The 16,153-nt window shown below is 38.1% G+C and overlaps 2 protein-coding genes across 3 annotated transcripts in view; one reads left to right on the top strand and one right to left on the bottom strand.

The window, feature by feature from the left end:
- Nucleotides 1-16,153, top strand: part of LOC109001242 (F-box/kelch-repeat protein At1g74510-like) — a 945,981-nt gene that overhangs the window by 843,225 nt on the left and 86,603 nt on the right. The gene's annotated exons all lie outside the window — the stretch shown is intronic.
- Nucleotides 4,146-4,718, bottom strand: LOC109001227. The gene has a single exon (XM_018978429.1). The coding sequence runs from the start codon at nt 4,716-4,718 to the stop codon at nt 4,146-4,148; it is 573 nt and encodes a 190-aa protein (XP_018833974.1).

Below are 16,153 nucleotides of genomic sequence, written 5' to 3'. Positions count from 1 at the left end.
CAACAAAAAAAAACACCAAAAACAGAAATAAAACAACTACAAAACACTGAAATGGACAACAAGAAAGAAACAAAAAAATAAAAACGGATGAACAGTGCACAATGGTCATCTTCATCTTATCATACCATATTGTATCGTATTATATCATATCATATACCAAGTTTGACCCCGTGGTAGGGTTGTGCCATCCCCGACTGCCAAACCAGGCAGTATCATATTGTGAAACTTCCCATTTTTCAATCTCGGAGCCCCGAGTGTGCACACAAGAAAGAACACATAAAAGACAACTTTGTTTCCAAAGTGGGTGCACTCATATGATATCCTGGTATCAACCATATCACGTGAATGAGTATCATTATATCATAACCATATCCAGAATCAGAATCAAAACATAAAAATATGCCAAAGGTTTTTCATATCCATATCATATCAAACCATGTACTGAACATATTCATATCATTTCCATTTGAATAAAATAGATCCAAATCATTTTCATATCATATGTACAAAAATTCACAGATATCATATTCGCTCTTTTGCATATTTCAAAAACATGTCAAATTTTGCTAATGTCTATACTATTCATGTCGAAAGTATTTCTTTTCTCTTTCATACATATCTCATGAGTGAATGTAAAACATATACTGAGGTTGTTTTTCACATTTTCTTTACAAACCAACATTAGTTCATTTCTTCTTATGCAAATCTAGTATAGAAATCCCGCTTACCTAGACTTTTTAATTTTTCTGAATCTTCCCACAACCGTGCCAAAAGAATATCAATTGCCACATATACAAAATACTAAATGATACTAAGCTTCTAGAAGGACTATTATAACTCTCTATCTACTTAAAAAAAAACATACTCGGAAGTAGCTTTAACAATTATTTAGTTATCAAAAATATAATAAATACTATCATCCATTAAATATAATATTAACTTATTAATATAATTTTATCATATATGAAAAACAACTAAAATTCATTTTAAAAATTAACTTAATCATATTTAGAACTCATATATTTATAAACTATTATTGAAATCATAATTTAATACTACTAAGATGTAATATAGTAAGAAATTGTAAATTTATTAAAAAAAAGTAATTCATAATTATCCTTAATCATATATAATTTAACACCATCAAGAACTTATATCATATAATCGGCTAAAAGTATTTAAAACAAAAGATTAAATACTTACAATTTACATCTTAATGAAATACTTATATCAAATTCAAATAATGTAAAAAAAAAAGAAGGAAAAACTCTTTTTTTTTAAAAAAAAAAAGAGCAGGAAGTCACATGTCTAATAGTGACCCCTTCCAAATTTATTAATAAAACCCTCACTTATGGCGGAGGAATATCGTGGTGACAAGAAAAGACCATGAGAAAACCCATCAGGCCCACAACAAAGAAAAGCAAAACAAAGGCAAACTTATAAATTGACTATAAACAATAACCACAAAACCCAGAATAAAAACTAAACTCTTAAAGATGGAAGGCCTAAGATATCCAAATGAAGCAATCCCCGAAGAGTCCGCGACAGAACACAATTATTAGAAAAAGCCAAGTCAGCGCCTGAGGCTCCTGCCTTGGCTAGCCAATCCGCCACCATATTACCGTCACGGAAAACATTTTGAAACCGACAATGAAGAGAACGAGTCAAAACAATAATTTCTTCCAAAAATCCTCTAGGTACCTCACATCACAACGCCCTCTCAACCACCATGATAACACCACCATCGAATCCATTTCTATTATGACGTTAGAAATATTTAAAGCCTTGCAAAAATTCAAACCATGGAGAAGTGCCAAAAGTTCCGCTTTATTATTGGAACCAACCCCAATAGGAGAGGCATAAGCCTGGACAAGACCTCCTGAATCACTACGAATAACCCCACCAATGCCACAAGATCCCAGATTTTCGAGACTACCACCATCTGTGTTCAATTTATACCATCCCGACAGAGGCTTAAACCACTTAACCAATTCACAAGAAGGAGCTTTAGGCACAATTGGTTTAATCCACAAGGCCTCTAAAATCTTACCATCCCGATGAGACAACCACCTACGATTCTTTACCACATGACAAAGGGAACCAAGCCAAACACAAATAGAGTGAATAACAACCTCATAAGATTCCCAAATACCTTCCATTCGACCAAGGCATCTTCTCCTCCATAAGCGCAAAGTAACAACTATGGGAATAATTCCAACTATAAAACCCACCTGAGAAGAGGAGCTAGCACACATAAACCAAATTCTAGTGTTTTGCTTCCAAGATCTGCCGAGAGGAATACCAAACAGAGTACCAAAAAAAAAACCATACCTTTTGAGGAAACTCACCCTCAAAGAGTACATGGTTAATATTTTCAATATGACCAACATTACAACAATCGCATTTGGAAACAAGGGGGATACCAAAATGGCACAAGCGTTCATCCACACTCAGAGCCATATACCAAGCCCTCCAAAAATGAATAGACATTTTTAAAGGAAGACTATTATGCCAAGTCCAAGTATGCCAATCAAGAGGAGAACCTCTAATACAAATACAATGTCAAGCAGATTTAGTAGAAAACATACCTGTCTCCATAGAAGTCCAAACTAGGATGTCGTTTCTGGAATTAGGCCTGTATAAAGAGACTAAAATCTCATCCCAACTATCCAACAATCGACAGTCTTTAACTTTTAGCAAGGGTGAACCCACTATTGGCATTTCATTAATAAGTGGACCATTATCCCTCTATTTATCATACCAGAAAAAAATCTCCCCTTCTCTAATCCTCCATTTAGAATTATTCAACAAACACAAAATACAATTAGCAACCATTTTCTAGAATCTAGAACCTTTCGTGGCCTCAATTAAAGCCCAAGGCTTCGAACCCACATATTTTGCTTTGAAAAAATTAGCCCATAGGGAATTACCTTGAATAAGATTCCAAGCAAAATGCATGTGTAAAGCTATTTGCATGTCATGAAGATGCCGTAATCCAAGACCTCCTTCTTCCATAGGTTTGCAAACTTTTTTCCAAGCCACCCATTTCTTTTTTGCTCATCCCTCAAATTGTCCCCAAAAAAATGAGCTGATCAATCTATGAATCTTTTTAATAATAGCTTGAGGAACCTGTAAAATAGCAAAGAGAAGAATCGCCATACTAGATATAACATGCCTTAAGAGAACTAGTTTACCACTAGTAGAAAGTAGCCTCATTTTCCAACCACTTATTTTTTGCCTCACTTTATTCACCATGCCCTCCAGATGAGATTGCTTTAGACGTCCCAAAATTATCAGCACTCCTAGATATTTGAAAGGGAAATTTCCCTCCATGAATCTTGTACGACGTAAAAGACAATGCTTGCGTATAGATGAGATATTATTCGAACAATACAGCGCTGATTTCTGAATGTTGATAGCCTACCCCGACCATCTCTCATATTGACTCAGAATATTCTAAATCTCTCGAACCGATCTCTGGCTTCCATTAGAAAAAATTATGATATCATCAGCATACATCAAATGAGACACAATTGGCGTACCTCGGGCTTGATAAAATTTATTGAATTTATTATCTTTCACACTGGCATGAATCATCCTGGATAGAACCTCTTGTTGAATAATAAACAAATAAGGTGACAAAGGATCCCCTTGGTGAAGACCCCGACCTCCTAGAAAGAAGCCCTTGACCGTACCATTCATCATAACTGAATACCAAGGACTTGAGATACAACACTGCACCAAATCAAAGAATTCAGTAGAGAAGCCGAACCTGCGCAAAAAAACAATCAAAAAGGCCCAATCCACATGATCATAAGCTTTCGCCATATCCACTTGCAACATAATATTACCCCCATGAGTACGTTTGTTAATAGAATGAACCATTTCCAGAGTGAGGCTAATGTTCTCAAAAATACTCCTTCCAAGAATAAAATCTCCTTGCTCCGGAGAATCAGACGAGGAAGGAGACCTGTTAATCTATTCACAATAATCTTGGAGCAAATTTTATAAAAAATAGAACATAAACTGATAGGGCGAAATTTATCAAAACCTGTAGGTGAATCCACCTTTGGTATTAAAACCAAATATAAGGCCGTGAAGATCCTTGGAAGTTGCTTGGACATAAAGAATTCTAAAATAGCATTCTACACATCAATTTTAACCACCACCCAACAACTTTTATAGAATCTCCAACCAAAACCATCAGGACCCGGAGCACTTTGAGACGGAATAGCAGACAATGCATCAAAAACTTCCCCCAAAGAAGGCGCACGAAGAAGTGAGATATTTTCTTCATCTGAGATGATTGAATCAATGTATTGATCCAATCTAGGTGGCTCAACCGAAGGCTCCCCTTGAAGGAAAGAAGAGAAATACTCCACTGCCCCTTGATGTATGCTTTTCAGCGTCTCATAAACCACCACATTCGATCTCATTTCCAACACTCTTTTTCTCCTCTTATTAGCAAGGCAAGCATGAAAAAATTTTGAATTTCTATCACCATCCACTTTCCATTTTAATTTTGCCATTTGTGCCAATCGAATCTCTTCCCATCGCCACCAACTTGCCAAATCTGAGCATACCATATGTAATTCCCTTTCCAAATTTTCCTCCCAATTAACACGAAGCTGTTGCTCAATCTCCTCAACCTGTTTTTCCAATGCATCAATACAACCCAAAGTAAGACCAAAAACCCTCTTATTCCACTCCCTTAACATCACCTTAGTCTGCTTTAATTTTCTAGTCAAAATTTGAATGGCCGAACCCTCCACCCGTACGTCCCAACTCTTCCGAACACAATCCAAAAAGCTATGATGGTCCACCCATTTGGAGTATAAATGTTTATACTTTCAAGAAAGGAGATTGAAGTTTAATTGGGAAGATCTGGTCTAAGAGACAGATTGGAAAATAGGCTGTGAAATCAACTATGGCCAAGGTTTGGCGACTGAGCAAGCCAGCCAGTTTCACTAAGATGGGGCAGAACACTTTTATCATTACCTTTGCCACCCATGCCGATAAAAATCGGGTGGTGAAGGGGAGGCCTTGGCTTTTTTATGGTAATATGTTTGTGATGAATGCATTCGATGGGTATACTCCTCTTAGCAATATGTCTTTTGATATGGCATCCATGTGGGTCCAGTTCCATAACTTACCACTGGTTGGAATGTCCAAAGACTTTGGAACAAAGTTAGGGAGTTCTTTGGGTGTGGTGGAGGTTGTTGAAGTAGATACTGATGATGTGGGGTGGGGTTATTCGCTGCGGGTGAAAATCTTATTAGACTTAAGGAAGCCAATGGCGAGGGGTAGAACGGTGATGTTGCAAGATGTGAAGACATGGATTCCAATTCAGCATGGAAAACTCCCTAGATTCTACATACAGTGTGGGCGTGTGATTCATCATAAATCAGGGTGCCCATCTTCATCTGCTATGAGGATAGGTAGCAAACAATATGGCAGTTGGTTGCAGGCAGAAGCAGGAGGTCGAAAATTCAAGATGTTTGCCTCTTCTGGAAGCAGTTCGACATGGAAGAAGGTACATCCGGAGATGGGGAATCAGGTGGTGATAAGGTGGACGATAATTCAAAATGTAACGGTGGATCATCCTCCGAACAATCTGTTATGGGATACGGGAATCTAGGAGATATGCCTCTAGTATTACGAAGGGATCAGGGCAAGTCAGTTGAGATTCCCGAATTAAATGAAAAGGAGCAATTATAGATGGAAAACATGAGGATAGTACCGGATTTGGTGGATGATAACGGTTTTAATGCATTTTGAATGATGGGAAGGAAAGGATTAGTGAGATGGGCTCTCCACAAGCCCAAGTACACATAGAGTTTTCGGCCCAGAAAACACTACAGACCTCACAAAATACTTGGAAGAAGCGTGCTCGTAAACCAAATATGTCTGTCTCTACTCAACCATTGAGCCTGGGTACTAAACGAGCTTTAGAAGATTCAGTGAGTGGTATCTCCACTCAAATGGGCGTGACGAAAAGTATAAGGATAATAGAACTAGCTGAAAGGAATTTACAAAAGGATTCAGATGCCTTTTATTTGGATGAAGACCAAACACAAATGACATCGGCAGTGGCTGTTGAACAGCCCTGTCGACCCCAATGAGGCTCCTAAGTTGGAACTCCCGTGGGCTTGGGAACCCATGGGGAGTTTGAGCCCTCTCTGATTTAGTTAGAGAGGAAGATCCCAAAGTCTTGTTCTTGCTAGAGACTAGACTACATGCAAAGGTGATGACAAGATTAAAACATCGTTTGGGGTTTGAAAATAGTTTGTCTATTTGTAGTGAAGGAAGGAGTGGAGGTATTGCCTTATTTTGGAAGTAGGAGATTAATGTGATTATACAAAATTTCTCTCGATATCACAGTCATGCTTCTATCCAGGATATAACTGTTTCTTCAGAACTATGGTTTTTCATGGGGATGTATGGCAATCTTGAAGCAACTAAAAGACAAGAGACCTGGAACTTATTGAGATCTCTCAAGGTACCAAGAGATGAAAGATGGCTATTGATGGGAGATTTTAATGAGATACTAAGTCCTAATGAGAAGTGTGGGGGGAGGGGGAGATCAAAAAAACAAATGCAGGATTTTAGAGAGATGATGGATGATTGTGAATTGTTGGATATGGGATTTCATGGTACACCATTGACCTGGTGTAATAAAAGGGAACCTGGTTTTTGCATTAGTGAGAGATTGGATCGTTGTTTGGCAAACCTGAAATGGAGTTCAATGTTCCCAATGGCTTCTGTAAGATATGGTAGTGCAGCTTACTCTGATCATGTCCCTATTAACATGCATAAACAGTATGAAGTACCACAAAGAAGATGGAAGAAGTTATTTCGTTTTGAAGCTATGTGGGTGGAGGATGCATGGAAGGGGAGTGATGGAGGTAGAAGCATGGAGGGCGTGATGAGCCAAATTAAAAGATGCGAGGAGCAATTAGACTCTTGGAATAGAAGAAGTTTTGGCAATGTTCAAAAGAATATGAAGAAGGCAAAATTGCAGTTACATTTACTCCAAGAGTCTGATCCAAGGGGACATAACCAAGAGGAGATAAAAAAAAGGCACGTGCTGAGGTGCATAAGTGGTTAGAAAGGGGTGAGATAATGTGGAAGCAAAGATTAAGAGTCTTATGGCTAACAGATGAGGATAAAAATACTTCTTTCTTTCACCATAAGGCTTCACAGAGATGGGCAGGAAACTTAATTATGGGTATACGTGACTCCTTGGGGAATTGGCAGGTGGATGAAGCCAGAGATAAAGTGATTATTGATTATTTTCAAGATATCTTTTTTGCTTTAGACGAAAGGGGCAACTTGCAATTTCTTGATAATCTGAAGGGAAGGGTGACTACTGAGATGAAGGAAAAGCTTGAAAGGGGCTTTGTTGCTGAAGAAGTAGAAGTAGCCTTCAAGGAAATGCATCCCACCAAAGCACCTGGACCAGATGGTATGGACCCTTTGTTTTATCAAAAGTATTGGTCTGTTTTGGGTAGGGATGTTACAGATGCTGTTTTGAATGCTCTTAATAGTGGTACCTTCCCTACTCAACTAAATCATACTTTTGTTTCCTTAATACCAAAAAAAAAAAAAAAGAAAGTTGAATTGGTTTAAGAATTTAGACCAATAAGCCACTGTAATGTGGTTTATAAATTAGTGTCTAAAGTACTAGCAAATCTACTAAAGAGCATTCTACCTGATCTAATATCCAAGTCTCAGTGTACATTTGTCCCTGGCAGGTTGATTTCTGACAATGTTCTTATTGCATATGAACTGGTGCATTTCATTAGTAGGAAGAGGCAAGGGAAGAATGGCTTTATGTCACTCAAACTTGATATGAGTAAAGCTTATGATCGAATTGAGTGGGATTTTCTTGAGAAAGTGATGCTGAAAATGGGGTTTGGTGTGAAATGGATTGGCGTAATTATGCACTGTGTTAAGTCAATTTCATTTTCTATTTTGGTGAATGGGGAACCTAAGGGGCCAATTTTTTCTAGTAGAGGGATAACGCAAGGGGATCCCATTTCCCCTTATCTATTCTTACAATGTACTTAGGGCCTTATTTCACTATTAAAGCAAGTTGATGTGGCTAGCGCAGTAGAAGGAATTCGAGTATGCCGAGGAGCTCCAAAGGTTAATCCCCTTATGTTTGCAGATGACAATGTCTGATTTTGCAGGGCTAATCTACAAATAAACATGAATATTCTTCAATTATTGGAGAGATATGAACAAGCATCTGGCCAAAAAGTGAACAAGGAGAAGACTTCTATGGTTTTCAGCAAGATAGTTCCTACAAGTTTGCAAACTAAAATTATGTAGTTTTTGGGAGTTCAAAGACACCAACAGTAGGACAGATATTTGGGGCTTCCATCTTTGGTTGGTAGGAGAAAAAATCAAGTTTTTTCTGAGATAAAGGCAAAGGTTTGGCAGAAACTAAAAGGGTGGAAAGAAAAACTCTTTTCACGAGGGAAAGAGGTACTTATTAAAGCAGTTGCACTATCTATTCCCACTTACTCTATGAGCTGCTTTAAGATTCCTTTGTCTTTGTGTTCTAAGCTAGAGAATTTGATTGCTAAGTTCTGGTGGGGTCAAAGGAATGAAGAAAATAAAATTAGATGGGTAAGTTGGAGAAAACTATGCAAGTCAAAAGGCCATGGTGGTATGGGTTTTAAAGACTTACACAATTTCAACATGGCTCTTCTAGCCAAACAAGGATGGAGGATTTTAAAGGAGGAAAACTCACTGCTGCATAACATCTTTAAAGCCAAGTACTTTCCAACAACAAGTTTTAATGATGCTAAGATAGGTGCAACACCTTCCTATGTATGTAGGGGTATATGGGAGGCAAAAAGCTTACTTTTACAAGGATGTCGATGGAGGGTAGGTGATGGTAAGGCCATCAACATTTGGACAGATTACTGGTTGCCTCATCACAAACTTATCCCAACCCCAGAATCTGTCTCACAACCATAAATGGATTGGACAATTTCTGAGCTTATTGATGATAACACTAAGAGATGGGATATGGAAAAGATTACTAGATTTTTACCCCCAAGAGAAGCAAATGAGGTCTTCAAGTTACCACTTCCTGCTAATAATAGACCTGATACTATAATATGGGAGCCTGAGAAGAATGGGTTGTTTAGTGTTCGAAGTGCATACAGGTTGCTTTTAGCATCTCAAGAAGAAAGGTAGTTAGGGGAGGTATCATATGGAGAGGAGCAAAGGAAGATAAGGAGAAGAATCTGGTCATTGCAAGTACCAAATAGAGTCAAGATTTTTGCATGGAGGATTTGTCATAATGGTTTGCCAACTTTAAAAAACTTACAAGTAAAGAAAGTGCTGACAAATGCAAGCTATAGATGGTGTTACATGGAGGAAGATGATATAAATCATGTCATACTGTATTGTTCTAGACTTCAAGATGTTCTGCTTTCTCAACTAACTTTCTTAAAAGAAAATGTTGTTCAAATAGATTTTATACATATTGTGGAGAGAGTAGTTCGAAGGAACAAAGCTGGGAAATTGGAAAAGCTATTCTCATGTACTTGGGGTATTTGGTATAGCAGAAACCAATTAATTTTTGAAAATAAACGGATAGGTACAGAACAAGCAATAGATCATGCTCTCTTAGCTACAAAGGAATATGAGTGTGCAGTAGCAAAACAGCAGATGGGTTCTAAACCTCATTGTGGTTGGCTCCACCCACCTGTTGGTAGTTTAAAGCTAAATGTTGATGGGGCTCTATTTCATGATCAAGGTAGATCTGGTGTAGGGATGATACTACGAGATGAAACTGGGAAGGTGCTTTTTATAGCTAGTAAACCCGAGCATGAGATTATTGATCCTATGGAAGTCGAATTGTTGGCAATACTAAGGGGCCTACAATTATGTTTGTCTTTGGGAATTCATGACCTTCAAGTGGAAAGTGATGATCTTTTGGTTGTGCAAGAGCTTACAAAAGGGGAGGAGTCTATGTCTATTTGGGGAAGTCTAGTTCTTGAGATTAGAGATATGTTACTAGGGTTTCCTAAAGTTGTAATACAGCATAGAGGTTGCATGGCCAATGCTGCAGCCGATTGTTTGGCTAAATATTCATGGCATCTTCATGACTTAATGGTGTGGTGGAACTCATTCCCTGAAGTGGTTTCACATATCATTGAGCAGATGCCTTGTAGTTTTTTTCAGATGAATAAAGTTAGTCTTGTCATAAAAAAAAACTAATTCAAAATAAAAAAATATATATATAAATCATCATTTATTTTCTTTATACGTGCTTATAAAAAAAAAAAAACAAAGCCTTTCACATAATAAATGAATTTATAGACAAAAGATTCAAAATAGAACTTGCCTAATAACAAGGGTATTATAAGGAAATATGATAAAATGCATGACAGATTTCTAAGATTAAAGCATAACACCATGCGATGGAACCAAGCTCACAGTGAGGGGAACTCGTGACAATGGATATAAGCGGCACTGGGTGGATGTTGACAGTGGCGCAACTTGGGGTAGCGGTAGGGCACCGTACAAAAGGAAGGGATATAGTGATGAGAGAGAGAGAGAGAGAGATAACAGAGAGGAGACTTTGGGGGAGGGTCGGCGTGGGCTTATCGAATCAGCACCGGGTGGCTAGAGGACAAACAGCATTTTCCGTGGCTCTCTAGGTGTTTCACGTCGGCTCCATTATGGGTCTCGAAACTGAACCAACTGGGCGGCAGCGTAGGATGTTTTCTCTGTTTTGGTGGTGTAGAAAAAATAGTTTAAGGGATGTTCAAGGCTTACGGTGGTCTCCATGGTGGTACAATTGGCACCATGGTGGTGTAGTGGCTTGAGGATTTGTCATTGATGGTTTAACTCCCAGTGTGGATGAGGGCTGTTGCCCAAAACTAGAGGTTTGGATGCTCTGTTTTGAGTTGTCTAAAATAGAGGTTTATGCTTGAGTTGGTTGTGCACCTGGACTATTTCCATGGTGTTCAACGGTGGAGAAGAGGCTATTGGCGGAGGAGCATGCTGTAGGGTGAGAGTGAAATGCGGTAACAATGTGGCTGGTTGGGCAGTGTGGCTCGAAGTGATTCCATGCAATGTAGACTTGGTGGCTGATCTTAAGGATACGTTACCTTAATACTCGGTTTGAAATATTGCCCTTAATCTTAGGATATTGATTTGTACATATCAATTCTTTCCATTTCTATTGTAATGAGTCTTTATAACTTTGATTTGTAATTATTCTAATTGAAAATATATATAGACAAGATACTCACCACGATTGAGGTGGTGACTTTGCTCAAACATTCACATGGTATCAACAGCCCTCTCGGATTAACCTCCATCGATCCCTCTTGCTTCAATGGCTGTTGAAAACACCTCACTCACCCTTCTCCCTTTCAATACTATGATTCACAAGGTGACCATAAAACTATCCTCCTCCAATTATCTCATATGGAAGAGCCAGGTTCTTCCTCTCCTTGAAAGCCAAGAACTATTCGGACATGTGGACGGAACTCTTGCACCTCCGCCATGGTTTGACCTTGTTGGCTCTCAGACGCCTCTTGAGCCTCTTGCTCTCATCACTCATGAAGTCATGACTGAGGTTGTGGGCCTCTCCACCTCATGGGAGGTCTAGTTAGCCCTCGAAAACACCTTCAGTCATCGATCAAAAGCTAGAGAAATTCTTCTCAAGGACAATTTACAATTGATGAAACGTGGGACACGATCAGTAACCGAATATGCTCAAGCATTCAAGACTCTCTGCAATCAACTCCATGCCATCAAAAGACCCGTCGGCGGCACTAATAAATTTCACTGTTCCTCCGAGGACTGGGTTCGGGGTTCACCAATTTTTCCACTGCCCAAATGGCTCAAAAGCCCTTGCCTTCCTTCACCAATTTGGTCCCAAGGCTGAAAGTTTTGAGCTTTTCCAGAAGTCCCTTGAATCCTCTAGTTCTTCACTTGCCACTTTCACAGCCACAAATCATGACCAACATCGTTCCAATTCCAGAAAACTCCACTTGTCATCAACAGGGACGAGGATCCTCTTCCAACCGCGGCAATGGTTGTTCCAACAACGGACAAGGACGTCATCCACCGGGTTACAAATCTGTCAGCAGGAAGGGCACTATGTCGGCAAGTGCAACCAGAGGTATGCACGGGGAGGAGATGTTGCTGGCAACACATCTCATCTAGCTGAGGCATTTAACACATCATGTTCTCTTAATGGACAGGATCTCAGTGATTGGTACCTGGACACAGGGGCATCGGCCCACATGACACCGGACCTCTCTCACTTGGATCACGCAAGTAATTATATGGGTAAGGATAGTGTAATTTTCAGGAATAGTGCTTCCCTACCCATTACCCACACTGGTACCATCACTCCTACCCTAACACTTAATTTTCCTCTCTCTGTTACATTTACTAATAACCTTTTCTCTATCCAAAATTGTCAAACGAGACGGGTGGTGGTGACCGGTAAAAGAGAAGGCGGCTTATATGTGCTAAAGCGCAGAAATTGCGCTTTTATTTATGTTCTTTAAAATAAGGCTCTTCATGCCTCATATGACTTATGGCATGCTTGTCTTGGACATGTGAGTCATTCTGTTATTTCTTTTCTAAATAAAAATGGCCATCTCTATCTTATCTCATTATTGCCTTCTGCAGCATTATGTGACACATGTCAAATTGCAAAAAATCATCGCTTGCCTTATTCTCTTAATGAACGTTGCTCACCTCATGTGTTGGATCTTATTCATTGCGATATTTGGGGTCCTTCCCCAGCGAAGTCAAATTTGGGATTTATTTATTATGTGTTATTCATTGATGATTATTGTGACGCCCCCAAATTCAACTTGGGATCGGACAGACATTTGAAGCGTCGAGACATGCAACACAAGGTTACATGCCCCCGTTCATGACATATAAGATGCAATATTCCTAACATGCATCTAGCATTATGCAATATTCGCAACGGATGATTTTTTTTCTTCAGCAATACTATGCACCAAACCAAAATATCCCAAATACTTAAAACATACTTTATACATAATGACGTACTAAACAGCTAAGATCACAATAATAGTCCATATGGTTGTGATCAAAAGAGTGCTGGAGATTGAACTCCACAAATACAAATAGTAACCTGAGGTAACTACTGTACTACCATCTACGTCGCACCATCGCTTAGTCAATCATTTCCAGTTGGTCGATTATCCTTCAGATCCTGTAATAAGATCTACCATTCGAGGGGAATGGTAGTTGAGACTACCACAGTGAGATTTGATTACAAATCTCAGCAAGTTAACAGGAAACTTCCACACAGGTTAATGATGCATGCATGGCAGTAAAAGCATAAATGCATAATCAAATCATAAGTAATCATAGCATAACTTGACATACAACAAAACATAACGGACATAACTTAAATTGAAACTGAAGCTTAGCATGAATGTGACTTGAAACATAACATGGACTTGAAACATAGCGTGAACGTGAACTTGAAACATAACATGGACTTGAAACATAACATGGACTTGAAACATAACATGAACGTGAACATGTATAATTTGAACATGAACTTGAACATAACTTGAACCTGAGCATGACATAACATAAATGTGAACTTGGAACATAACGTGAACGTGAACATAACATAACATGAACTTGAAACATATTCTTGTCTCATGGGATTACCATGATTGCGTGAACGTAAACTTGAACATAACATAACATGAAACATGACTTGAACTTGGAATCTTATTCAATAGACTTAATCATTAAAGTGACCATATTGGTGCTGCACAGGTCCCCTTGAGCCCTGTGTCCCTGCCGATTACCGCATCACATCACAGGTTTCTATACTAGCTGTGAGTGCGTTAATACGTACTCCACAGTTGTTGTGGCCCCACGTATTCTACGTGTCACAATTGCTGTGTCTCACGTAGTGTATACTCCACAGTTGTTGTAGCCCCATGTTTATTTGTGCCACACTTGCTGTGGACACACATAACATAATGTGTGGCTCCATCGGAGTTAGTGCCTGGCGCGCTTTGGTGACCAGCTAATTAGGCTCCATTCGCAACCTGTTGACTGTACTTCGTCAACCTAGGGAATTTCACACCTACTTAGACACTCCAGCGTGAACAGAGGAGTTTCACTAGGATATTACCCCATCCTAGCGCTAAGGGTTATGATTGACATGAATAACTTAACTGGCATACATGACATTTCGTAACGTGACGTAACATGAACGTGACATAAAAGACAGAAGTCCTGACGTAGCATTACATGACATGAACTAAGACGACAGACATGACATACCTCGAGACATAAATGTAACAGAGAACATTTCATAACATGGTATACTTGTAATATGCAACATTTCGTAACATGGCATACCATATAATAGACAACATTTCTTAACATGGCGTAACATGTGACAGTGAATATTACGTGACATGAAATACATGTAACAAATGGCATACTTAACATGACATACTTGCAATGTATAGCAATACGTGATATGATATCTTGTGTAACAAATGACTAGTTCATGACAGAATAAATTCTGTGTAACAGATAAATATGTAATGACTTGGCATGACACATATGATAACATGCATACATACACTTTAGTTCCCTTACTTATCACTCATAAACATAAAACTGATAGTAAGTTAAAAGCTAACTTACCTTGATCTTCGCGCTTCGAGACAAAACTCAATGCGATCACGAGAAACTGAAAGTAGTGATTTTTAAAAATTAGAACTTAATCACTAACAATTAGGAATATAGATAAATATCAACTTAGAGTAAAATTACCATTTTACCCTTTACACGTGAGAAAATGACCATTTTACCCCTAACTTAAAGATTTTGCATCCTAACTCCAAAATTTACATGCCTTATGTAAATTTTGTCTTAAGCTCAAATATCAATTCAGAAAAATTTAAAACTAAACATAGCCATTAAAACTCTATAGGGCCGAAACTTACAAAGGCTATTTCCTTTGATTTTTGTTGTAATTCTTTCAAATCTCAAAACTCATGATTAAACCAAACTTTTTCTTCTACTATACTCATAACATATTCTTAAGAATAATCATGTTTTGAATCATGAACAAAAGTCATCAAAATCACTAAAACCATACTTGAACTTTTTGATTTTTCTTCTAAGTTCAAAACAGAATTTTCTTTCTAACTTGTTTTGATCAACCTCTTGATCCATGACTTAAAAAGAAGTGATCTTCAAACCAAAACATCACATGGTTTAAAAGGTGTCCTAAAACAGATCCAAGCTTCAAACTCAAGGTCACATGGTTAAACATCACCCAAAACATAAATTTAGCCAAGAACATCATCACTTTGGCCTAACCAAATATCTCAACGCATAAAATTTCATATCTTCGAAACTAACATCAAATATCTTCAAAATAACATTCTAACATGTATATAAGATGCTTAGGATCTTCCAATAAAAATATAAAAGCCATTGGAATAAGATTAAACCATAAAAGATTAAAATTTTCTCAAAACAGAAACTGTTTTTCCTCTTCTAGTGAACAATGTTTTTGGGCTTTTAATTGGATTCTCACCATTTAGGGTTTTACTAGGATGGAAACCCTGTTTGATCTGGCACAATTTGGTTGAGTAGATGAAACAAAGTTTTGCTTAAGTGGCATGATCTCACACCTTGATTCCTTCAAATCCAACAAACATTCCTCATGGTGCCAAGTGTCTAATATTATTCACTAAGAGTGGCTAAGATATTTCCAAGTGTCCAAATAAAATTTCACTAATCTAATTTGGACATTTCACACTGTGATTTTGAAACACTGCAATTGGTGCGCTTACAGAGGTTACTATTCACTCCAAAAAAGTTAAGCATAAACTTAACACTAAAAATTCTTAAATATTCATATTAACCTACAATGAAAATCTTTTACCAAAATTCAACCTCGAAGTGCCCCTAAAAATAAATTCACAATTTTCAACAGACATTTCATCCGGAATTATGAAAATAGGCTATTGTGCCATAAAATCCTAAATAATCCACTGAGTCTAATGGCGTAGACTATAATACATTCTGACATTTCTAACCACCTCAAATAAATAAAACTCATATTTCTAGCACCATAGTGAGT

This window comes from Juglans regia, chromosome 9, assembly GCF_001411555.2.
Source record: "Juglans regia cultivar Chandler chromosome 9, Walnut 2.0, whole genome shotgun sequence".
NCBI classification, from domain to species: domain Eukaryota; kingdom Viridiplantae; phylum Streptophyta; class Magnoliopsida; order Fagales; family Juglandaceae; genus Juglans; species Juglans regia.
This window is presented reverse-complemented; position numbering and strand designations above follow the sequence as displayed.